General features: G+C 36.6%; 2 protein-coding genes across 3 annotated transcripts in view; one reads left to right on the top strand and one right to left on the bottom strand.

Moving 5' to 3' along the window:
* The window catches only part of DNAJC7 (DnaJ heat shock protein family (Hsp40) member C7), a 37,849-nt gene extending 37,254 nt beyond the window's left edge, over nucleotides 1–595 (top strand). For both annotated transcript variants that reach the window (XM_083378242.1, XM_083378241.1), the window contains one exon: nucleotides 86–595. In XM_083378242.1, coding sequence (XP_083234368.1) covers nucleotides 86–123 — 38 coding nt within the window. In that variant the 3' untranslated portion in view covers nucleotides 124–595. The remainder of the gene's footprint in view (nucleotides 1–85) is intronic.
* Nucleotides 596–5,880: 5,285 nt separating this feature from the next.
* CNP (2'',3''-cyclic nucleotide 3'' phosphodiesterase) lies at nucleotides 5,881–26,461 on the bottom strand. The gene is made up of 4 exons (XM_083378249.1): nucleotides 26,346–26,461; nucleotides 13,050–13,719; nucleotides 10,232–10,374; nucleotides 5,881–8,076 (listed from the first exon to the last, which is right to left on the bottom strand). Exons 1-4 carry the CDS (start codon nucleotides 26,346–26,348, stop codon nucleotides 7,624–7,626), a joined length of 1,269 nt encoding a protein of 422 aa, XP_083234375.1. The 5' UTR covers nucleotides 26,349–26,461; the 3' UTR covers nucleotides 5,881–7,623.
* Nucleotides 26,462–26,735: the final 274 nt, after the last annotated feature.

Genomic DNA, 26,735 nt, shown 5'->3' with positions numbered 1-26,735 from the left:
TTTGTTTAAAAGATCTCAGTATTGCAACAATTGCTTTGATGATTTGCTTCCTTAATTTGCTAATCTGTATGTCTTTGTCTTTCAGCTTCTGGACCTGGGAATTTCTTTTTCCAGTTTGGCTAAACTGCAAAACAGATCCATTTCACCTACTGAAATCCAGTTTCCCTGACCTGCTTCATTTAGTTTCATCTTCCCTTCATTGCATCTCAGCATTTCTTAGGGCTGTGGCATTTTTCCTGTTGGAAACATCAATTTTTTTGTGTGCTTTAGAGTGTGATGAGAAAATCAGCATTTGAAGGGAAGGGAGCTGTTAAATACACATTTTGTTTGTTTTATTGTTAACTTTATATAAAAGAGAGAGAAAAATCTTTGGATTTCTCCATTAAGTAATTTAAGATTCCTAAGCTGCTGGGACTTCATTCAGGGAATCCTTACATTTTGAAAACTGGATATGCCATGCCTTTATGGGGTTCACAATGTGGGGAAATTGAATTGAATTTTTTTACTTTGGTTGTATTGTACTGGCTGTAGCCATATTGAACCTTATTTCCAGAAACATTTCAGACACTTGAGAAATACAAAGAAGTTTACTGCATTATTCCCTGAGTCATTTTTGGAACAAGAATGGCCTCTTCTCAGCACTTTCTCTTAATATTCCCCGAGTCTATTTCTTTGAGGAAATGTTTCTGTTTCCAATTGCTTGAATTCTTCAGGAAAATGGTAAGGGCTGATGATGGCTTCCAGATCAACATGTACACTTGATTTCATTGAAAAGCGCATAAAATCTGAGGTGATTGTCACATGTTATGAAGGGTGTGTGTGTGTGTATGTGTGTGTGTGGTTGGCTCTGCAGTGCATATTTCACACATCCACATCAACATGTGATGTCATGGTTCTTACTTGCATGCATAAGTCCACTGTTAAATGTAATTTCTTAAATTGGAATCTCAAAAAGCATTTTTGATGTTGAGATTTTTCAGAATTCACCAACAACATGTTGAATGTTTAAAAGAAGAAATTCAGCATTATTTGAGTGGAGAGAACTCTTAATAGTAGCCAGCCACACTGAAGTTCCTGATATTTTTTTAAAGTTTTGCTCAATGTTTGTACCACATTGACGACTACCTAATCCGTAATATCATTTCTGCTGAGGACAATTAGCTCATTCCTTTTTCCATAATAGTAAATATCATGAGTAGACCATCATTTCTAGCAGTATTTCAGTTGAATCACTTTATGTTAGGTGGTTTTTATCATTTTATGGTGAAACTCCTCTGTATAGTCTTCCTTAGTTTTCCTCAATTCAGGCTACACTGGCAGATGAGGGAAGCTGAAATCTCAGTACATCTAGCAAAATCAAATTGGGGAAGATTAGCCTAGAAGATCAGTATTGCAATGAATGAAATTGCTCAACATAAGAAAAGAGTGGTGTTTGCATTACAAACAGGTTTTAGCAACTTTCTATTTATGAGACCAGGGGAAAAGTTGATAACCTCCAAAATATAATCATTTACAAGATTTTTAAACTATTCTTATGCAGTGCCTAGATTTCTGCTCAATGAAATGTCAGATATTGGTCCAATATGAAGCATAGTTTTAAGAGGGGCCAGATTATGTCCTGGTAATCCTTTATTTTTAAAGCTAATGAGTTCTGACAAACTTTAGGAATAACAGTAAATTAGACTTGGTCTGCATCATTTCCTTTAATAGTTCCAAATTGAGGTACTCAAAAAGTGGATAAAGAAATTGAGAGACGGCCAGGAATTAAATGAGAAACCAAATAGGGAAGAGAATAAACTCAAGAGATTGAGCTCAGTCAAGATTGCATGCCAATTCCTGGCCAGCAAATGGTAAATACTGAATCGTTCAGGATTTCATTGTGCAGTCAATTTCTACTGGCAGAATTACTGGTTTTGGTTGAAGTATATGTTTAAAGGAGTTATTGGTGGAATTATGTTGTGTCCGTTCTCTATTAAAGGTAATGACAAACAGGATTGTTCAGAAACTGGCACAAAAAGCTATGAAATCAACCATCTCCCTCTTCATTTTATGTTGGAAAGAAGTTAAAACAACAGCGACTGAGGTATCAAGAATCAATCCTGGATTCTGTGAATTTTCTACTTTAAGATATTCTGGCTCTTTGCAATAATTTTAAAGGAGGATTATAAGAATATTAAGAGTTTCAGTGAATGGCAGCCTGGTTTTCTGATCATCTACACAGCTGGGAGTAGTATTAAACATAACTTAGAAAGTTACTTTCTCCATAACACAAGTATTTTAGGTGTTGTTTTTTTGTCATACCCAAAAGTCAGTGATAAAAGATTCCTGGACCTTAAAACTGAGTGCAACCTAAAGAGTAATGAATGTTGTATTACTTTGCCTTTCTACCTTGCTTTTGATTATCTACAATTCTTCTCATTGCAGCCATTAAGGATGTTACAACAATTTTTGCATTATATATTAGGCCATGTACAACCTCCTTTAGAAATTCTCCACCCTAGTAATAATCATTTTATAATTTGAATTTGATTCTTAGCTCTCGAATTTTGTTGTTTTTTTTAATTAGCCAAGAGGTACCAAAAATTACTTGTAACTGATGAGCAAAGGATTAAATCACTATCTGTCTATAAAGATATGCATGGTCAGAATGTTGCGGTGATCATAATAAGGTGAAATGATACATTACCTTTTTGATATTACCCGTATGGAAACTCCCTGAGAATAAAGAACGGGTATAGAGATGGGCTCGAACATTCTTTTTACTGCTAGTTAGCTTGCCACAGGAGGAAGGCATACATTGCTGGTAATGTTAAGTAATATCACTTAACTATACTGCTCAAAAAATAAAGGGAACACTTAAACAACACAATGTACTGTATTTAATAGTAGGATGTCTTATCTTGTGTTCCCTTTATTTTTTTGAGCAGTATATTTTGAAGTATCACTTTTTCCCACCATATTTATAGACAAAATCTCTTAAGCAGGGAATTAAGACCCAAGACTCTCATGTAGTGATGCATGAGACAATTTCTTTGGTGATGTAAGTCTAAAAGCAGTATATTTTAGGGAAACTTTGCAATTTTTGCCTACACGTGAACAGGTGTTCTTGCATGCATTGTGCCCTCTTGATGTACAGATACATTTACAAGGAATGCCTGAGCAGAAGGCAGGTAGACTAATGTTCAAGCCACCTGAAGAAAGGCTATTTGGCTAGGAATAGATAGCATATCATTCTAGACTTCTTAATAATACATTTGTTGCATGATCTGTTATTAAAACGGCATCCTGTCCCCTTTACTTTCTCCTGTGGATAGTTTCAAACACCTGGATAGCCATACTGCCCCACTTCAACCTTTTCACTTATCTAAGGAAGATGATTTAAACAAAAAGTAGTGACTGTTCATTAAGCAGGATTATGTTTATATGCAGCATTTCGAACTAGACTGGCAAACCCATATGCAATTAATATTAATTTTATTATAAAATGTATATGATGTACAAAAAATAAACACTCCAGATCTCACCGGTCTTATGCTTCTTTAAACTGAGTTGACACTGCTGAGACTTGAGTGTGGTGACATGATGCTGGGTTTAATAATTGGGAGGAGGGGGGGGGGAATCCCAAAAATCTGATGGTCAGCGTTAAATTGTATGAGTTGTGGAACTAGTTTATTTGTATTTTATTTTTTGATGGAAAGAGAAGTAGACAGGAAGACCACCGATGTTAAAACTGAGAAGAGACCTAGGGGTTTTGATTATGTGCTATGACTGTTCAATTTCTTTTTAAAAAGTGCTTCATAACACACGGGTCTGTATTTGAATCCTTAGAGGAGCCATGCCTTTTTCTTGCCTCATATAGCTGCTTTAGAAGCGCTCTGGTTCTCTTTCTGTGCACGGCTGCTTTGCTTTGTGGGCACCCAAAGACTCATGGAGGTGTCCAGAAGTACTTCCAAAGCAGCATCTGTGAGTCTTTCATAAGAAGAAATGTGTTAAACTAGTTAACACTTGTACCCAATTTCAGTCCTTCATCTATAGACCTATAAAAAGCCCAATCTCTTCTCTGATATAATCTGAAACTTGAGGCTAGCAAAGGCTTGAGTAGAGTTCCAGCCTAATGTAAATATCAACACAAACATTTTCTGTATGTTAATACATTTATTTCAGTGTGTTTTACAGTCACTATGAATCTTAACTATTCTGTAAAGTTGAACAAGAATTATTGTTTCAAGTTACATCAAAACCATTGAAATGTGCTACTTATGGGTTTTTTAAAAAAGCTTTGACCATATTTGAGTTGTATTAACAGTAATTTGATGTTTAAATAACATATATTTAAGAACTGACACAAATATTTTGCAAATGCAAGTTACATTATGTTTCCTGAGCAATAGCACAACCAGCTTTTCTTGTAGAGCTAAGCATTCAAGAAAAGTAAATGACCCAACCATCCACCTATCTTCCTTTATATACTGGATGTCTATAATTCTAAGTTTCAAGTGATGCATGTTTTGTAATTTATTTCATAGCTTTCATTGTATAATAGTTAACTAGCTCCCATTTTACACTAGCTCCCATTAAGAGCATAATGAATGTGAGCATATCAAAAGCTTAAGCAAGAATCACATAGGACAATATTATTATCACTGTATTCACATTGATGGTAAAAAAATCTGTCCTAGTCCAACGTTCTTGTCCTATATTTGATTTCCTATAGTCCTAAATTAACCTGGCTTAAAGTCATTCACAGCAAAGATAATATTGATTATGAATGAACACTGTTGTTCTACCTAATTGAAGGGCACCAGTTTTGCAAAAGCTGGCCTTGGAGAATTTTTTCTCAAAATAAGGATCATGTTCATTGAGACTAAATCCTGTGTTAGAGGTAAAGGGATGACTTAACAATGTTATGAATAAATCAACTCAAAAATGGGGATTAGTTCAGATGTGTATTGCCCAGCTTTGCAATAGTGTGAAAGAGCAATATTCTAGGTCCGTGGTGGCGAACCTATGGAACGCGTGCCAGAGGTGGCACACAGAGACTTTTCTGTGGGCACGCGCGCTGTCGCCCCAGTCCTAGGCCTTCAGCTGGGTTTTATAAAACCTTTTCGCTTTAGGTCTCCGCCGCTGTGTGCAAAAAAAAGAAAAAAAGATTCAATCAATCAATTTTAACTTCTCACGGGAAAAAAAAGATCTCGCAAAGTTGGAATTGATTGATTGAACTTTTTAGTCCCAACCAGTCTGCCATTACCACCACAGCCACACCCACCCGGCACCCGACAACACATAAGTGGGTTTGGGGTTGTAGTTTGGGCACTTGATCTCTAAAAGGTTCGCCATCACTGCTCTAGGTAAACACTTGGGTTGATGACATACTGTTTATACAGATCCTGCTCAAAGGAAAGTAAGCAGGCTATGTGTTCAACTAGACTTACTTGGGGGACCTTAAATCAGTTGTATACACAAAATATATACCATCAATAGGATATGGTTCAGCTGAGATTAGAACATGTTTGGCTTGCCCTTATTTTTACAGGTTTAACTCATGCCATACTGTATATAAATATGTTATAAAATAAAAATAAAAAATTTTAAGTTTTAAAATATTAGTTTCTTCCTTGAAGTATGCTTTGAAATGGTGAGTAGTTTCAAGTACTAGATGCTTTGTACTTCAACTTTCACAACAGTCATTGGCAACAGGGGGAACAGCTACACTGGCTAAAGTTGATAGAAGTTAGAATCAGTATATATAAATAACATGTTGGGGAATTTGTATATTATCTTAGAATATACGTCTTGGAACGTTGAAGGAATTACTTCTAAGTTTATATGCATTTTGATTGCACCACAAATATATTCTTCAGAAAACCAAGCCATATATCAAAGCATTGAACACACCATCTATTGTCTAAAATACTTGTTCATTGATACATATTTTAGTATACTGTCCCTGTTTTCATAAAATTTGAATTTCTGGTGGATTGCCTATCCAATGCAATTAAAATCATAGATACATCCTTATTTGTGTTCCCTCTATACCCAGATACTTTTCTCAGATACAATACTTTGGACAACTCATGTAATTTAGATCAAGATCCAGTCAAAAGAACTAATTTTGCTATTGGATAATACACTAGTTCAAATATTCTTGTTGAAAAAAACTGAACTGAAAGGTCACGGCAGTCTTAGTCTCTGATTTTCATGGGCAATGGTTGAAATGTAATTTATTGGTATCTTAATCAGACAATAAAGATCTCTACTAAAAATCTACCACCTGTCATTTAAAACAATACAAGACAGGATGGACAACAAACTAAGACTGCAAGGCAGATTCCTATTCTCTAGTTTTACACTTTCGTTAGTAGATGCCCATGCTTCAGAATTAAGATAATAGATAAGCAAAATATAAATCCCTTAAAGTTCTGTACAAGAAGAAATGCTGGAGGGGCTGCAGGCAATAGTATTTAATGTGCCAGCTTTCAATGACATAACCCATACAATAGCAATGTCACAGACTGACACAAGACTAAGACATTATGAAAAGCTAGGAATCTGAGTCGCACGTTAAGATCTTTTCATTAAGGTATAGGCCTCTATTAATGCTGGACTTATGTTTCAAAAGCTCATAAAATTACAAAGCGGGGGAGGCTTCACACTTTCCATTTAAAAAAATCTGGGAAAAGGCACCTGATACTTGCTTAGGAGTGCTAGCAAGATCTTACTATGCTCAACCAAAATAGTGAGGCCTTATGCTTCATTTTAGAAGTGAATCCTTTGAATATTCAATTACAAACCAGAAAGGTAACATCTATTTCCTCTTTACATCAAGCTGAAATTGATCAGGGATGGCTGCCCTTGATTCTGAATCTCAACTGTGAAGAGGTTCCTTGAAACTAACTACTTACTCTGTGGCTAACCTGAGAAGTGAATCTGAACATTTTAAGCCTAAGATTTGGCAATATGTATTCACTTTGTCATGGTGTTTTCAGACTATGAGCAGAGGTATAACTGATCCAACCTTTCTAAGTCTATCCTGAAGTTGAATTCAAATGAAAAGATAATGTGAGGATGCAAAAGGTGGGTCATGAACCTTTAAATATTTTCCCTCCCCCCCCCCAATACCTTTGCTGAAAATAGAACAGATAAAGTTCTGTCTTTATGGTTACAGTGTTAGGTTTCTACTCAGGGAGTTTTTATGTCAGGAATCGCTGAGGAAAGTTGGTTCCATTTGCCCCTCGTGCTTTCCCTGTGCTCTGAAGTGGCGCAATCCCCCTCCTGCTGTAACTGTAATGTAGCTGTAAGGGAACCGGGTAGATTTACAGCACACGAACAGACCCAGTTCTGGCAAACTTTGAAAGGCTATTTCTCTATACTAAGAAAAGTAAACTTCAAAAGGCTGGAATATATTCAGTTGTATTAATTTTAAAGGTATAAACAAATGCTGTTTTCAATTTGAGGAATCCAGGCCTCTGAAGGTCAAGAAATACTCTTTTTTAAAAGGACATCACTAAAATTAAAAAATTGCTTTAGTCGTAGGATACTGCCATTTGTGTTGTGATGAGAGAGGAGTTTACAAAATGTTACACGTTATATCGTGAAAACAAGGTTGCAGTGCCACAAGAGCCCTTAGATGATGATACAGGAATTAAAGGGTGATCCGCGTTTACTGCCTCCTTGAGTTGGCACCAGTTTTCCCTTTCCATAGTAGCCACCAAAGATGGCCCTCACCTCAATCTTTTTTGAAAGCAAAAGCATCCACATACCATTCCCAAAGGACAAAAGTTTCCCGCCACCAATCTCCCCAACTTCCTCGCCTTTGTTCCCTGCCTTTTCCAGTTTTGCAAATTCAAGAAGGTCAAGGCCAGTTTGGACAGCTTCTATCCCACTGGCACAGCCCAGAGTAATATGGGCTCGGCTGCCTTTTGGGAGGCTGACTGCTGGCTGTAGCACATCCACATCCCCGGGCCACAGAAGCATTTGCTGTTCGCTCATTTCCACACGGGCACCAGCAGTTCTTGGGGTGATGAATAGAGCAGATATGGTTAGGAAAAAAGATTTTCCATAAGAGGTCTTCACAATCTGCAAAAAAAAAATTAAAAAATTACTCCTCTAAAGACAAGCTGTGTATTTAATTCAGATTAACCTGGCCAACCCCCATACCTAATACACCTTCAAACCAGGATTACTCTCTGGATTCCCACCAGCCTAGCCAGGGCTGTAGTTCAAATGTATCATCTGTGTTCTATACTGGAAAAGGCTGGATTGGGGTTGTAAGATTTAAGTGTTAAAAAAAAAAGATCCAATCTGGGTGGATCACCAGGACCAGAGAAGTCCCCTAAGAGGATGGTGGGTCCAGCACAAGTCCAAAAGTTCAGAAAACTAAACCTCTGGTGCTGGTGACAGACCCAGATTCGATTCTGCAACATTATCCTGGAACACGTATATTTGCCTTCATTCGTGAAAAAAATTGGAACTCTAAAATTCAGAAACATTAACAGCCCCTCATGTTAAACTTACCTAAACATTCCATACTATTATTTATGTCTACATAGTCCTTAGGTATAGGAAGAAGGGCAAGAGCATAAAATGCATAACTTGTAAATCATGTGAGGTAAAAATAAACACAGATGATCAAAAGAAGTGACACGGCAGAAATGACAACAGATATTAAAATACCTAGGAAAATAACAATATTTGATTTGTAACAAATAAGTTATTGTCCCAAATGTACACCTGTGCACAGAGTATTCCACATCTGGGACAGTCTCATCACTGTGGGTCCCCCCTCTAGGGCCTCTATGAAAAAGCCATCTCTCTTTAGTATGGGGAAGAGATGGTCCTTTAATTGGCTATGCAAGACACTATAATACCGTATGTTGCTGAACAATGGTTTTTTTTTAAAAAAAATCATTTAATGGGTTCACACAATTGACCAAGATGAAAATCAGTTAGTCACATTTTGGCTAACAATGTTGTAGGTGTGTTACTTAAGTGTTCACTAGCACCTTCAATTGGGCATGGAAACTTTATGGCAAGCAACATAAATGCCTTCCTTCTAGCTGCTTTAGTCAGAATGCTGGAAATTAAATTTGCAATAAGGAAATGTTAATAATAATATAGTGAAAATAAACATCAGATCGGTATGGGAAATGACTTTTTCTGGAGCAATAAACAGGTTGGAAAATGTAGAACCTGGACTTTGCTCATCTCAGTCAGGTGTGCCACCCAAAGCCCAGATAATACTAAGCCTTTTAGCATGTTGTGGCATGAGGATATACTGAGTCCTGCCAGCTCCCTTGACCCAACCCTACCCAGGACTCCATTATTGGTGAGCAAAATAAGCACAGGCAGTTGGCATGTCTCTGCTCTTTCAGACATAAAGCAAAGCCTGCACTAGGAACTGCTTCCACAGAAACCTTCAGGAACATGTTTTCCTTTGATGGTGTATTCAGTGAAATCTATAATCTTCCCAAGGTGGATTTCTGCCCCAATCTGGACTATCCAAGCTGGATCAGCTGGCAGGTATCTATTCTAGGTTAAAAGGGATCACAGCTGAAGAACTAGGGAATTAGGTGAAAAGTTACCCAGCTCATTCTTTGAGGCATATGAATAGATCTGAAAGACTTGTTGAATTAATTTAATTAATTTAATTTTAATTTTAATTTAATTTAATTTAATTTAATTGTTGAATTAATACATGCTCAAGGATATTTAAGGAAGTATGTCTCCCTCTCATTTTCTCACCGCACATACTCAGACATAGTTTTCCGCTGGCTAAATTTGCTCCAAGAAAAGTCACTTATATGTGCTTTATGTAAATAAATTCAAGGAAGATTACAATTAATAAAATCTAAAATTGAGCTGTTATAAAAATGGATGCTTCTATAATGAGTAATTTACAGGAATCTCTCCTGTAAATTTTACAGGAGAGATTCTGTACTACCATATATAATTATTCCTTTCTGGCAATAAATTTTAGGAAATAAGGTGAATTATATTTTTTTCAAGTTTATAGTAAATAATACTCTTAAGAGAATATATCTTACATAGTGCATGAAATGGTGATGAATGTTATGAACAATATTGATTTTAATTGGGAGGGGCATTCGGATTCCTTTGTAAATATGCTATTTCTCTCTTTTAAAATAGTTGAGGGAGGGTGAGGAAGTTGGACTTTTCCCACCTAAAATCAGCTTGAAAAATTACATGCTTCCATCGGAATAAAAATTCTCACATCTTGCTGTGCGTAATCATCTGCTCCTGGAGCCTTCCCAAAGTCAGTGAATTTAGTTGTAGAATGCAAAACCCCTGGAGGCCTTTTCACAAAGTAGTTGGTCAGATCAATTTTCTGTTTGGGTTCTTCAGGGGGTTGCCCAACTGTAAAACAAGAAATAGAGGGAGCCTCAGTGTTTCAGATTCATGGTTTTCTTTGAATGCACTTTTCACTCCAGACTATTTTTGTGTTTTTGCAATATTAGTTTGGCAAGATAGATCATGATAATACAAGATAAGAAATATTTCACAGACCCATTTTGAGTTGAGAATTCTTATGAAAACAGCCTAGAAAGTTTCCATAGAAACAAGACAACATGTAATTTCATTCAACACTACTGAACATTTTATGCCCAAAGTGGAATAACAATGTCTGCATCCTCTATTTTCCTGCTATGCTCTTCCTACCTCCCCATGTAGCATTCCCCACACTAGTGCTGGATTATGACTGTTCTGGAAATGAAATAAAAGAAAAATAGTAAATATGGCATGGCAAATTTATCCACCTCTACTTGCCTTCCACTAATAGGAAGAAGCTGCTATTTAGAGGACTCTCAGTTCCCATCTTTGGTAACACTCACTACTACCATGAGGGGAAAAAACACAAAATTCCTTTTTAGTCTTTAACTGTGGCCATTAAGTCTAGACCACCATTAATCAAACTTGGCAACTTTAAGATGTGGAGACAACTCCCAGAATTCCCCAGCCAGCATATCATTTGAAAAATAAAAATAAAAAACAGGCTACAACCTGTTGAATTTGATTTATTTGCTATCTCCCCAACACCTATGGCCTTTTAAACTAATATTGCAGAACATGATTGTGATTGATAGAAACAAAATAACTGACATCAGCCATATAGTAAGAATTTAGAAATAACTTGAAATTACTTAGCTAAGGATACAAACTTTCTAACTGCAAATCGTAGCCAACCTTGGTATAGGAATATGGTTATATATTTGGAGTACATTAATTTGATATGTTTAGTTTTATTAGTTTAGAGGCAAAATATGTGATAACATTTTCAAGTCAAATACCAAAGATAAATAATGATGGAAAATGAGAGCCTTAGGGTAGAATTGTTATTGCTTTTGCAGAAACATTCACGGGAAAGGCAGGATTTAGCATTCATAAAGCTCATCTTTCACGAAAACAAAAAAGTTTTAAAAGTATATCCGAACCAGCCTAATCCTCCAGTTTGGTTTTGCCTATAAATATTGTCAAAAGTCAATCAAAAGAAGGGTGATTTATTAGCAGAGACTGCACACAAGTATATGTGTTAAATGGCACACAGCTTCTGTGCAGTAGGTCAGAAAATTAATCTGTTCTAATTTGGAAGTCTCTCTTAAATCTGTTTAAAAATAAAGTGTTTGGCTTTTCTATATTAACCAAACAACTGTGAAATATTGGAGAATGAATACAGTATGTATAATGAAGGTAGTGACATTTGGTCAATTGCAGCTCTCCCTAAGCTAGTGCTCTAAATATGTTAATGTATCATTTATATCAATTCAGAACAGCTTACTGATGGTTGGAAGGATTGATGGGAATTTGTTGCTTGCATTTATAGCTTGGAACAGAAGGAAGATAAGAGATTTCATGTTAGACTTTCCCAATTCAGTTCCTTTAGGTATGTCATATTATATTAAAAGAAAACTCTCCCCCCACTCGGACAGGTGAAATGGACTCTCACACTCCTGGCTTTCCATATAGGTGTGAGAATGTGGCTCTGGGAACCCTCCCTATGCCTTTAAATTAATTTGACTAAGATTTTATACACTGTTTTTACATTTTTAGATATTTTATTGTATATTGCTCAGAGTCTTTGTTTGAAATGGGCAATTTAAAAATGTGATTAATTATAAATATTAAGCCAGCACAGATTGAGGAGAATGAAACTCTAGTCCAAGTCATCTAAAAAGTAACCGACTGAAGAAGTCTACAATTCCAGCACAATATGGTCAGGGAACACTAATTCACTGTGAAGACCGAATCCTTAAAACAGAACTGGCATGCATGTTATTTAGCAGAACTGCTTTATCTACAGGTTTGTGAGGATCTATTATCTATGCAGTGTTAGATCCAAGACAGCAAGCAACAAGGACTACTACAAAGATTCCTGAAAGTGGAGTAGACAAGGTTGCCACAATGATTTTATGGAATTCAAAGAATTTTTGGACAATATCTGGAAGACAAAATTCTAGAGCGTGAGAACAGTTTGGGTTTAATGAAACTTAGGGACACTAGAATGCAGAAGCATACATAGAAATGGAAATATATTATGAGTTCAGTGCATAGAAACAGATGGCAGCCGAGCAGGGGAATAGAATGACAGTTGGAGGATGCATCCAGAAATTAGGATAGTAGGCAGGAACTCACAATATTATTTGGTGCCTCATAAAAATCTGCAATTTATTTTAAAGCAAACAGGATGTTGGGAAGATGTGCTTTTGCTCTTTACCAAATATGGTTTGTGCAATAGATCTTGCTTTCTCCTTGGAGGTTCATTAATTATCTAGTGACAATTCTGAGAAAGCATGTGGAATACAAAAGGAAATCAAAACAATATCCCCAGGTTTTCCAGATTCATCATACAAACTAAAAAATTAGCATAGAATGGTTTTGGTTTTTGCTTCTAAGGCGAGATTTAAGAATGCTTCAGCAAATTATGTTAGAGTGAGCATATTAGCAAAGCCTGAAAAGCATTAAAAAGACTACACATATAATCCAGTAGACAACCAATTTTCTACTGGGGGGGGTTTGGAGGGAAGAGCACCCACAGTATTTATTTGACTCTTTTTTGAAGGCCTTAGTATTAGCAAGCTCATCCAAAAATGCCTGCCCGGTCTTCCGCAAGTGCTCTGAGCTCCTTTTGCTTAAAAACCATCCATAATACAAAGGAAGGAAATCCTTTTCTAAACTGGGCTTCAATTTCTTTAGCTCATCAGCTGAAAGTTTCCATTGATTCTTATCTTTCAGCTGCAAGCAATCCATTTTCCATGAAGTTTTGGGTTCCACAATGATGACTTTGTAGCGATATTTGTCTGCAATGTCAAAAAGCTGCTCTAGCCGCTCCCGTTCATGGTGGGTGTCATCTACCACCACTACACTGATGTCACGCTTGCAATAGTCAGCTAGATCCTCATCAACCTTGCTGTAATCATCAGGAATGGCACTCCGGATAGCAGGCTGGATTTTGTAGTGGTCAACCGAAATGATTTTGCAAGCATCCTTATACTTGTCTTGGATGGCCTGCGCCAAGGTGGATTTTCCACTGCCCGGTAGACCTCGGAGAACAAAAAAAGTTTTTGATTCCTGAATGGTGGTAATCGTTTCATTGTCATCCAGAAAGGGGAACTGCAAACTCTCAGGGCGCTCTTTCGGCTGGGAGGACATTTTCTTAAAAATCTTTGGCAGGAATACGTGGCTCTTCCGGGCGAAGCCTTTGTTCTGAAATCAAAAGAGAGAGAGAGAGAGAGAGAGAGAAAGAGAGGGAGAATAATTGTGTGGTTTTACTGGAACATTCCAGAGAGAGAGATACCATCTTTCTCATTAATAATAGGCCACTGTTTTCGATCTCAACTGAAGAGGGGTTTTTTTTTGTTATTGCTCCTCCTCTTGCTGGTTATTCAGATGAGCACAAATGGCCTAGTGATGGTTGTAAATAGCACTATTATGCCAGAGAAGAGCTCAGTGCATTCCAGAAGTAGCAGCCCTTTCGGTTAGCTGTAGCAAAACTCAGTCTAGACCTACCTTTCCCCAATCTGGTGCCTTTCAATTATGCTGGACTACAGTTTTCACTGTCAGTATAACTGTCCATTGGCTAGTAGAAGGTGATGGGGTCTGTAGTTCAATTTGTCTAGCCAGCTTGTGCTATGCTGTGCTGGGGAAGATTGTTTGTCCTGTAAGACTGGGGCTTGCCCAATTCTGTATATACTTCATATGAAGTACAGGTAATCCTCAACTTACAACAATTCATTTAGTGACCGTTCAAAGTTACGACACTGAAAAAAGTGACTTATTACAGTTTTTCAAACTTGCGACCATTGCAGCATGCCTGTGGTCACATAATCAAAATTCATATACACTTAGCTGCCATCTGCCAGGAGGGTTAGACCAACATTTTGTATAGGTAGTCCTTGACGTACAACCACAACTGAACTCCAAATTTGCTGAGTGAGACATTTTGTTGAGTGAGTTTTGCCCCATTTTACAACCTTTCAGGACATAGTTGTTAAATGAATCACAGCAGTTGTTAATAGCACAGTTGTTAAGTGAATTTTGCTTCCCCATTGACTTTGCCTGTCAGTGGGTTGTAAAGGAATATCACATGACCCCAGGATACTGCAACCATCATAAATAGGAGCCAGTTGCCAGGCATCCAAATTTTGATCACACGCCATGGACAGGCTGCAATTGTCCTAAGTCATTTTTTTCAATGCTGGTGTAATGTCAAATACTCCCTAAACAGACAGGTGATGTCTGTGATCTTATACACCTTTTCAGCCTTAATGAAGTATTTTGGGAGGAGTCACTCAATGAAGATTGCTAAGGTCATTAAAATTATTGTTGTTGAAAAGTTAAAAGGAATGGGCAGTTGCCAAGACTGATGAAATTAGATATGCCCAGAAAAAGATACAAGGAAATAGGGGAGCAATAGTTGTTTGAAGGGGATTTTAACTAAAGATTACTAGGAAAGATTGACTTTATTCAAGGAAATAAATTCTTTCAGATGTGCAGATAGTCCTTGACAACTGGGCCCAAAATTTCGGTTGCTAAGGGAGACAGTTGTTAAGTGAATTTTGCCTCATTTTATTACCTTTCTTGCCAGTTGTTAAATGAATCACTGTAGTTGTTAAATTATTAACATGGTTGTTAAGTGAATCTGGCTTCCCCATTGACTTTGCTTGTCAGAAGGTCGCAAAGGGTGATCACATGACCCCTGGACATTGCAACCTTCATAAATATGAGTCAGTTGTCAAGTGTCTGAATTTTTCACCGGAACATGGAGATGCTACAATAGTCACAAATGTGAAAAACCATCATAAATTACATTTTTCAGTGCCATTGTAATTTCAGTCATTAAATGAACTGTTAGTCAAAGACTACCTGCTTTGAGCTTCTGAGATGATGCTGGATCAATAATAATAACCTTTAAACTGAAGAAAGTGCTTAAGAAAGGAAAAGAAAGAGGAAAGAAGCAGCATGTATCTGAAATTATTAGAAGGCAATGCCTTTATCGTGTCTTGATTTACCATCATTTAAAGGAATGAAGTTTTATTTATTAAAGGGTTTTTTTTTAAAAAAAGCATTCTTTAAAATTAGAAGTTTAAAAGGCTCACAGTTCTGAAGGAAGGGAAGGGAAGGGAAGGAAGAAGACTTTGGCCCCTAATTCTGTGAAACAGGAAAAAAATATATTAAAATAAAATCTATGTTATTATTTACTCTGAGTTCTAAACCACAATGAAGATCCTGGCTGTTTGGCCAAAATAATGCTATTCTGAAGTAGCATTTGAAATACTATTGCAATATTATTTAAAAAGCCAACTGTCTGGGGACAGAATTGCAATAGTTAAAAAAAGACAAATCAAAATAATACTAATGGAAGGGGGGGAGGAAAAACCACTGTAAGTACAAATTGTTTTGCAATGGGACTGAAATAATGCAAGCTTGTGTTAAAACAGGTGGGAGAAGACGCACACAATGGTACCACACAAGCCTGTCTTAAGAGGAGAACTTGGATTCATTTCCAGGAGAACAATTTGTCCCATTCTGTGCCACACAGAAACACACAAACCCCACCCCTGCCCTGCCTATCCCACAAATAGGCAATCATGGAGGAACTCATAGCCAGCACCCAGCAGTTTAGTTCCACTCACACTCTTACAAAACTAACACAATGTGATTATATTAATTATAATATAATTATAATTATACGTGTCATCATCTGCCCTGCTCCTCCCCACAAAGACCCATGTCATCATAATCTTTGAACTTAATTTTGTCTTTTGAAAGCTGATCTTATAGCTCTTGCCTAAAAAAAATCTGAGCTCAGTTCATAGGACAAAATATTTCCCTTCAGATCAAAATTCTTAGCTTTTGTCACATTCAAATTCAAATGCTGCTATTGCAGATCTTGCTAGTTTTCTTCACCAAATTTGTGGATGTCAACAGCCAAAGTCTCAGCCACAGCCAAACTGCCTGAGAATTCTTTCCATAAGAATATTCTCAAGTCTGCAGTTCAGTTAGGCTGAACTTGTTTATAATATTTGGTAAACTGAAAAATTATCTTGCAAGAGGCAAGCAAAAACAAAATAAGGGAATAACTGAGGACACCAGTTAGTTTAATAAGAGAAATAGCATTTAGAGGAGAAAAAATATGTGGTTTCACATATACAAAAACAAGTGTTACTTTTCATTCTTTTATTGTAAATGACTTCTCATAAGTTGTTACAAAACTATTTTTGTCAGTTTTTTGACATTCATTCTGGAGGTTCATGTTTTTTTTTAATGGAACCACATTTACATGGAGGAAAGTAAGTAGTGGGCTACCCAAAGGTTCCATTTTAGACCCAATACCCTTAATATCTTCTTAAATGATTTAGATGAGGGAATAGAAGGGGAATACATCAAAATATTTGCAGTCAATATTAAACTAGGAGGAATAGCCAATACCTCAGAAAATAAGCCAAGATCCAGATGGATCTCTACAGACTTGACAAGGAAATTTAATATAGAGAAAAGTAAGGTTTTACACTTGGCTCAATAACTATGAGAGGGATCTTGGAGTCCTAATGGACAACCACTTAAATATGAGCAAGCAGTGTGCAGCAGCAGCAAAAAAAAAAACAATGCAATCCTAGGTTGCATTACCAGAAGGATAGAATCAAGATCATGTGAAGTACTAATAACACTTTACAAAGCCTTAGTAAGACCACACTTTGAATACTGCATCCAGTTTTGGTCATTGTATTATAAAAAAAGATGTTGAGACTCTGGAAAGAGTACAGAAAAGAGCAACAAAGATGATTAGAGGGTTGGAGACTAAAACATGAAAAACTATTGCAAAAATTGGATCTGTATAGTCTAGTGAAAAGAAGGACTGGGGGTGACATGATAGCAGGGTTCTAATATTTGATGGGCTGCCAGAAAGAAGAGGGGATCAACATGACAGGAGTGACCTGATAAACAATTAATCAGTGGAACAACCTGCCTCCAGAAGCTGTGAATGCTCCAATACTGGAAGTTTTTAAGAAGAGACTGGACGGCCATTTGTCTGAAATGGTATAGGGTTTGAGCAGGGGGTTGGACTACATGACCTTCAAAGTCCCTTCCAACATCATCATCATCATCGTTATTACCTATTTTCAAAGCAACAGAAGGGAAGACAAGAAACAACGGATGGAAACTAATCAAGGAGAGAAGCAACCTAGAACTGATGAGAAATTTCCTAACAGAACAATTAACCAGTGCAACGGCTTGTCTTCAGAAGCTGTGGGTGCTACATCACTGAGACTTTTATGAAGAAACTAGACAGCCAATTGTCTGGAATAGCATAGGGTCTCTTGCTTGAGCAGGGGGCTAGATTAGAAGATCGCCAAGGTACCTTCCAACTCTGTTATTCTGTTATCCAATATATCCAATTTTTAATAAAACAATTTCATTTAGGCACTACACAGTTTTCACTGTGAGTGTTTATGTTTATTTCAGCCTTATAAATAAGTCCACAATATTTTTATTTCCTACATTTTAGTCACTGTGATGTAAAAAAATAAAATATAAGCCAGATGGTAAAATTCCTCTATTGAATGAATTGAAAATCATTCTCATTCACTATCAGTAAATGTGTATTTTTTACTAGCGGAGTTTACTGCTCAGAAGTCAACTCAACTTGTAAAACAAAAAAACTATAGATTCACATCTTTGAGTATCTCTCTTGATGCTCAAATCAAGTATAACTACAGTATCTATAAATAATTATAGAAACACATACTTTGCCTGTCCCAACTTTGTTCCTCCAAATATATAGGACTTTTAATCCATAATCCTGTACTATCAAAAGCAGAGACCATTTAACTAAATGAGTAGAAGACATAAGGTCCAACATATCTGGAGGACACCAGACTGAGGAAAGCTGATATAATTGGTAGCGTTATTAATGCCCACATTGCAAGTGTTGACTTTCCACTGGAGAAATACTGACGGTTAACTCATGTACGATATTGTGAATTATTTCTATTTTACCCATTCACACTTTTCATCTACTAAGGACATGGATTAGGCTCAGTTTTTTTTTCAATTTTGGTGTTAGGAAGAAAGATAAATTAATAGATAAATCTTTTAAGTTATGATATAATCCCAAGGTGTTTTGTGGAATCTGTTCACTGTGGTATCAAAGTCTTATAAATGAAATTCTAGTCAAATCAACTTCATAAACCATATTGTATAGGTCTATCTCCTGTCACCCTCCTCCACAATCATAACAATAAGTGTCTTGCTGGTTGAATAGCTTATAAATTTAGTTTCTTTTCTTATCTCTAAACTGGAGACTATTCATGCTTGAATCCCATCAAAATAAACAACACCTTACGATCCATTCAAATCTCATTCATTTTTAGATAAATTATTATCTGAAACAACTTCTTTGTATTTTGATTCTATTTCCTCAAAATATACTTATAAAATTATTTGATTGCATTTGATTAGTACTATATAGAAGCTTTTTAAGATACACTGTTACTTTGAATATATTTGGTGCTTCATCTGTCTGTTACTGCCTGCATATCAATTCTCCCTCAGTATTTTTCTCCACAAAATATAAATTCAGAGAGATGTCATATCCCTCTTGTTCAAAAAGGTTAACAGGTTATGAGATAGAATTAAAAATATGGTTTTCATATTATGCTAACTGTCTTTGAGGCTTTTCTAGATGGATACATCCCCTCCTTCTTTGCAAATTTGTTTAGCAATCTTTTTATAAAACTTTGTATTTTATATGGGATTGATAATATTTAAGGTTGGAGTATGGATGAATACCATACAGCTGGATGTAAAGTTTGTTATCTTAGAGGAAAACCTGAGATTAACCAATCTCTGTGTCCAGTGATCAGGGGTTCCCGCTCATGCATAATCAGGAATTGTATCCCCAGAACAAATATTCCAAACGTTGCAAATAAGTTTCCTCACAAAAATCAAGTTTTTATGTAGTAATTTGAAATTGTATTTATTTACAATCAGTGACTCTCAAAATGATTATAACACTAAAAAAACAGTGCATAAAAACAAACTTGAATACATAAGAGCAATAAAACCCATATAGACCTCTCACTTAAACTTGACCATAAGAAAAAGAATATAAAAAAAAAATACACAAAACAGGGCAAGGTAATACAAAACAAATAAAAATAAAATTGATCAAAATATTTTCTAGTTATAACATAAGGTAACTTAAGTCTTTTTAATGCAACAGCTGCCAATTAAAACTTGCCAGCTGATCATAACAACAGGATTTCAGTCTAAGTGTATAAAATAAATCATCTCTCCCCCATTGAAAACTTGATCTCTACTAGGATAGGTATAGTATTACAACATTTGGTAGAATAGAATAAAATAGAACAGAAGAGAAGAGAAGAGAAGAGAAGAGAATAGAATATGGAAGGGACATTGGAGGTCTTTTAGTCCAGCCCCCTGCTTAAGCAGGACAAGTGACTGTCTAGTCTCTTCTTAAAATCCTCTAGTGATGGAGTGCCCACAATTTCTGGAGGCAAGCCTTTCCACTGGTTAATTGTCTTCACTGTTAAGGAAGTTTCTCCTTAATTCCAGGTTGCTTCTCTCTTTGATCAGTTTCCAATCATTGTTTCTTGTCCTGCCTTCTGGTGCTTTGGAGAATAGTTTGACCCCCTCTTCTTTGCAGCAGCCTCTCAAATACTGGAATACTGCTATCATGTTACTCCTATTTCTTCTTTTCTTTAGACTAGCCAAACCCAAGCCCTGCAGCCATTCTTTATATGTTTTAGTCTCCAGGCCTTAGATCATCTTAATTGAACTTTTCTGAACTTTTTGCAAGGTTTCAACATCTTTTTTTGTAGTATGGTGACCAAAACTGGTTACAGTATTCCAGGTGTGGTCTCACAAGGGTTTTATAAAGCAGCATTAATACTTCGCATGATCATAAGACATGGAAGAGTACTTGCCAAAACATGACTGAACAGCATGTGTGGGTTTTAAATCATTGTAGGTACTTATCTTTAGATCACCTGTCAGATCATTTGATCTAGCTCTAAAAAGCTTAATGGCAGCAGGTATGATGCATCTATCAGCTTTAGAGTAATTGAAGTAATTGAAGAGCCCTGATAGTGCAGTGGTTAGAAGGCAGTATTGCAGGCAAATTTGTCCACAACCTGGAGTTTGATCCTGAAGGGACTGAAGGTTGATTGAGCCTCCCATTCTTCTGAGGTTGATAAAATGAGGACCCAGATTGTTGGGGGCAATATGATAACATTATAAACTGTCAAGATAATGCTGTAAAGCACTATGGGGCAGTATATAAGTGTTATTGCTATTGCCTTGGCACTATTAAGTAAAGGTAAAGGTTCCCCTGCACATGCGTGCTAGTCGTTTCCAACTCTAGGGGCCAGTGCTCATCTCTGTTTCAAAGCCGAAGAGCCAGTGTTTGTCCGAGGATGTCTCCGTGGTCATTTGGCCGGCATGACTAGACGCCAAAGGCACATGGAGCGCTGTTACCTTCCCACTGTAGTGGTCCCTATTTTTCTACTTGCATTTTTACGTGCTTTCGAACTGCTAGGTTGGCAGCAGCTGGGACGAGTAACAGGCGCTCACTCTGCTACACGGCAGTCAGGATTTGACCCGCCAAACTGCCAACCTTCTGATCGACAAGCTCAGCGTCCTAACCCACTGAGCCACCGTGTCCCTTTTGGCACTATTATAGGTAGGCAATTTGGTAGAAATGTTGCAACCAACCTTCAGTGGCTTGAAAAATTAGTCCAAAATATTTGAAAGGTAGAACTTTTATTAATTCCTATTGCCATTGATGTTTATTGCAACTAGGTTTTCCAGAAAAAAACATAATTTTAATCTTGGAGCAATTAAGTGTAAGAATCTTCCCTGAAGAATTCTGCTAAAGCCTGCAAACTTTTCTTAAGGCTCACCTGTGTAGGAGACAGAATTGTCGCATTGTTGGCACACAGCAGCACTGCCAAATGTCTGTCTCTGAGCTTAAGGGGATAAAATTCTTTTTGGGTAAGAGTAGAAACCACTGAATTTACATAAATATTAAAATGGGGGAACTAAAATACATCTCAGTTTCTCACCTCAACAGATTGAAATGTCTACAGAACGGAGCCAACTTTATTGTCCTTCAATAAAGGAACTAAAATACATCTCAGTTTCACTTCTCAGCAGATTGAAATGTCTACAGAACAAAGCCAACTTTATTGTCCTTCACCTGGCTGACTGTGCTTTCATGCAGCATCCTAATTAGTGAAAGTAGCTGTGGTGAACAGATGAAAGGGGGAACTTCTAATACAGTCTATTTCTCAAAATAGAATTGAATGCAAATTTTAATTTGAAAAGAGGGATGTATAAAAAGTTTTGTTGTCCACACGTATATTTTTCTATTAAATGTGACAAAAACAGCAACTTTTATTAAAATTAAATTTTTGGTCCATTGTAGATCTGCTCTTGTGTAGTAGCAGATATCAGAACAAATGAACATCTAATATTACTAAAACAAAACAGAAAGCAGAATCTAACCAGCAACATATACCTACTCTTATCAAGAAGCAAAAGCGTTGTTTTAAATTCTTTTAAAAATGTGTTTAGCATTTAGTTTTCAACTAAATATCTTGCATGATTCTGAACCACAACTTTTAGCTAGGCATGGAAACTCTGAAAAATAAACTCTTGGACTAAATCTAATTATCTGCTTAATTCTTACATCTAATTAAATGTATTTTGTCAATAATTACAAACTACCATTTGCAATATGTTGATATAGATCAGGGGTGTCAAACTGCCGGCCAGCGGGCTGGACGCATCATAAAGAAACCACGCTCACCCCATTGCCGGCAATGGCAAAAAAGCTCTGATGCGTCACGCAACATCATGTCATGTCGCAAGTTTGACATGTCTGATACAGATTCTCAATCATCCAAGTAGAGTTGTCTGGAAATTGAGTCATGGCAATTGGATTTCTTTTCATTTTGGGGGTTTGAAACGTTTCGCTGCTTATCAAAGTATCCATATGTATATGCATATTTATGTATGTATGTATGTATGTATGTCATATTTATGCAGTGTATATTGGAGGTGGTGACCCTTTGAGAGTTGTAAGCGATGAAATTTCATTTTAACGTAATGATTAGTGTACATTCAAAATAATAAAGTTATTACTCTATTCTATTCTATTCTCCAGTCTGACTGAAAAAGCTACAGTTGTTGGATAGCAGCAAAAACTCATTTTCCAGGTACCATCTGCAGTTCTGAACAGTTTTGTTTCTCATTATATTATGTGTTAATTCACACCATCACACATAACTCCTAATTAAAAAATACATTGGATAGACTCGAGTGTTTATCCAATTAAAAGCTGCCTGGTTATGCCTCTATATGAGTCTTCTTTGTCTGAATTTTCTTTCAGCCACTCAAGTTTCATAAGGGCCAGATGCAGACACTTGATGCATTAAAATTACCTAGTTTTACCCAAAACATAAATAATTTAAGTGTAAAAATAACTCCGTGGTTAAAATTTCCATTCAGTCTCTTGGGCAACGTTAATGTAATTGAAACTATACGATGAATAGTTGAGGGAACTAGGTATATCTAGTCGAGGGGTAGGCAAACTTGACTCTTTTATGACTTGTGGCTCAGGAATTCTGGGAGTTGAAGTCCACAAGTCATAAAAGAGCCAAGGTTGCGTGCCCCTGATCTAGTCTAACAAAGAGGAGGACTAGGGATGGGAGGAAAATCATCAGAGATCCAACCTTTAACTAAGGAAAAATTTCCTTACCACTGAGAACAATTAATCAGTGGAACCGCTTACCTCCAGAAATTGTGGACGCACATTCACTGGAGGTTTTCAAGAAGATATTGAACCACCATTTGTCTAGAATGGTCTAGGCCTCCCGCTTGAGCTAGGGGGGTGGACTCAAAGACCTCCAAAATTCCTACCAAACCCTGTTATTCCAGTTATTCTATTCTATGTTATTCTAAAATGAATATCATCATTCTATACCTGAAATGGGAAGAAAATGTTGGAATATTCAGTCTTGGAAGCTCAACAGGTTCAGTTATTATAACATGCAAAATCCACTTTTGATTTAAGAATGAAATGAATTCCATCAGAAAAAATAATGTGTGCATATTGGACCTCTCTAAGAGTTAGGCATTTAAAAGACTGGATGTCAGATTTTTGTGCCAGATTTGTAAGAAACTCAAACCATATGATCCTGTCCAACAATAGCTTTATTTTTATTTCAAATCCTAGAATAGATTAATACAGTTTTGGAAAGAAATGAAATAAACATATATGTGATGTTAAATTATATTTGCAAAACATAGAATTTTGTTTTTTATGAGGAACTTTAGTTCTACTAAGCCTTGGGCTTGGCAAAGCAGACAATCTTACATAAATGTAAAGAAACTGGTATTAAGTAATGGCTTCAGAATATCTGTTATTTATTTTTGAAAACTTAATATTCTAAAACTAAGAAGTTGAAGCAATATATTTCTTCATGGGTCAGATTCAATAATAAATTTAAGAATGGAAATAATCCCATATTGATACTAAATGGATATTATGTAGATATATTATTTCCCCTCTTTTATATTTATAATTTAGAGTTATGTGTTAATCTCTATAGTAGGTGTAGGCATTTTTAAAATATGCAATTACTATTGGATTTTTTCCCCATTGATGTTGTTTGCATTTTGGCATTTTATAAATAAAAAATTAAAGAATTAGCCACCTTAAAATGGGCAATAAACTCTTTAAAAGCTCTTTCCAATTACAAAAGCAAAAGCAATTGACTCTCCTAATGGTAATTTTAAACCATTTGCTATCTGAGTCCATTTATTTCGGTGTTCACTGTATTTTAACTGCAAAAGAAAATCAGAGTCTACATTTGATCATGTTTTGTTTTCCAATAAAAAGGAATTAGAGATGGTGTTACATGTAGAAATAATGGAATTCCCCTAAAAAGCTTTCGGACTTTTGACACCAAAATGTTTGCCAAGTTTTTTTTCTGTTTACCTGAAGTATGATAAGGCCATTTAATGTTTTATAAATATAAAATGAAGGATTAACATATATAGATTTGTCTTTTTAAAAAAACTATTAAGTTTTGAAAGTAAGCATTTTTCCTTGCAATGTTTTGAAACCCTAAACGCAGAACACTAAAAGTTTGAGAGGTCTTTGCAAAGAGGCACTCCCCTTTTATATCAAGGTCTGCTTGTACAGCTGGTTTACTGTTTATGTGGAACAGAAAATCAATTCGTTCAAAATACACAGCAGCTGTGCTAGCCATGAATAAAGGGGGGGAAACCTCCATATAAGCAACATCGACTAAAATGTGCAGCATCTATGCAACAATAAGCCTTGGGTGGATAGAGGGGGAATGCATAGACTTGAGACACTGTCTATTCTGAATTCCACTGAGGAAGGGAGAAAAATCAGGCATGAGCGCCAGATCAAGAAATTGGAGCAGGGCTGATAATAAAGTAAGTACTGTCACTATAAATACAAGTTATTGTCACTATAAATGTATTTAATGTATATAAATACAAAAAAGGAGTGGGAAGTTCTAGTAAAAATGGTGTGTATGCACTATACAGTCCACATCAGTGCACACTTCAAAAATCAGCTGAATTTTTATCAAAAATCCACACACAGACACAGATGTTCAGTGTAAATTCCCAAGTTGTCTTTGTTTTTTAAAAATATTTTTTTCTCATAAAATAAAAACTCATCAATATAAACTGACCTGAATATTTTTCAGAATGTTGACTTCAAAAAAGTCCAGCCAGCAGGGCCAGTTTTGAGAATTTGGGGAATTGAAGTCTACTCACTTGGACACAGGTTGGAGTATGCTTTTGTGGAGTACATTAACTCCAGATTTCACAGCATTCCTGATTTATAAATCAACTTTCTGTGAATTTTATAAAGCATATCAATCATCAATCCAAGTTAATCTGTTTGAAGTTGATTTATTTTGTGATTATTGAATTCCCCCTGGCAAATTAAGGCTGTATTTTTTACAATATTCAAACATTACAAAAATGTATACCTGTTCCATCTTGGATAAAAATATATTCTCTTGAAAACAGAGAAATCACACATAAAGCATGTCAACCAGAATATAGAAAAAGTAAAGTAAGGTGTGGTCATAGAACTCTCAATTTAGGATTTGAATTTCTTCCTAGACACCTCTCTTTATGTTTCCTCCCCTTTAAATTGAGATCACCTTATGTTCATTTTTTCTATCTTCTCCAGGCAGGAAACTGTTAAATAGCTAGCTTTGCTTGTGTGCAACCAAATGCCATTAGATACATAATGCATTTCTCTCTCAAAGAAACATCTAGATCCAGACAGCTGAATCGGAATGGGCACATCCAGACCTTACCTTTGCTTCTACCCACCAGAGCAGACCTCAGATTTCTCGTTGCCCTTCCAGTTTACAACGTTTCACAGTTTGCGTTATCTCGCACAAGAATGCTTGTATTATCTCGCACAAACTGTACTCAGGCTAGGACCAAGGAAGGATCGCTTCTTATCTACGCTCATTGAATCTCGAGTTTTCTATGCTCTTTGTGTCCAAGTTCAATAGAATTTTTTTTAATCACTCTAAACAACAATCCGTCCAATAATTCAGGCTGCAATAAATGTCTGTGGGAGGTGGCATCCTCCAGTGCAGTGTTTCTCAAGCTTAACAATTTTAAGACATATGGACTTCAGCTCTAAATACCCCGTCCAACAATGTGTGAAGTCCACACATTTTAAAGCTGCCAAGGTTGAGAAACACTGCTCCGGGACTTGCAGAATTCATACCACCAAAACTCACCATGGCAACGCCACACCGAGCGGATGGGGCGAGGTACCGGAATCAGGAACTTCGGCAGCTGCAAAACCGCCGGCGGGCTTCTTTGCATTCAGGTGGAGAGAGCGCGCTCGAAGCGGTTTTTATAAGCCCAAATGGGAACGGAAGCGGAGAAGCCACGCCCTCCAGTCCCTGCCTGGTACAACAGAGACGGGAAGGCCAAGCTCTGGGCCTGCTCATCTGCTTTCCCCCACCCCGGGCAGCAAGGGGTGATAGCGCGGTTATTCCCTGGCCAGCTCCGCGTTTTGTTTATTCTATTGCATTTTTTAGAAGAATAAACAAAAAAATGTGAGCGGAGGGAAGGGAATTTTTCAGTTTTAGGGGAGGACCCAAAAGGAACAAAAATAAGCCCCA

This window comes from Vipera ursinii, assembly GCF_947247035.1.
Source record: "Vipera ursinii genome assembly, chromosome: Z".
Classification (NCBI taxonomy): domain Eukaryota; kingdom Metazoa; phylum Chordata; class Lepidosauria; order Squamata; family Viperidae; genus Vipera; species Vipera ursinii.
This window is presented reverse-complemented; position numbering and strand designations above follow the sequence as displayed.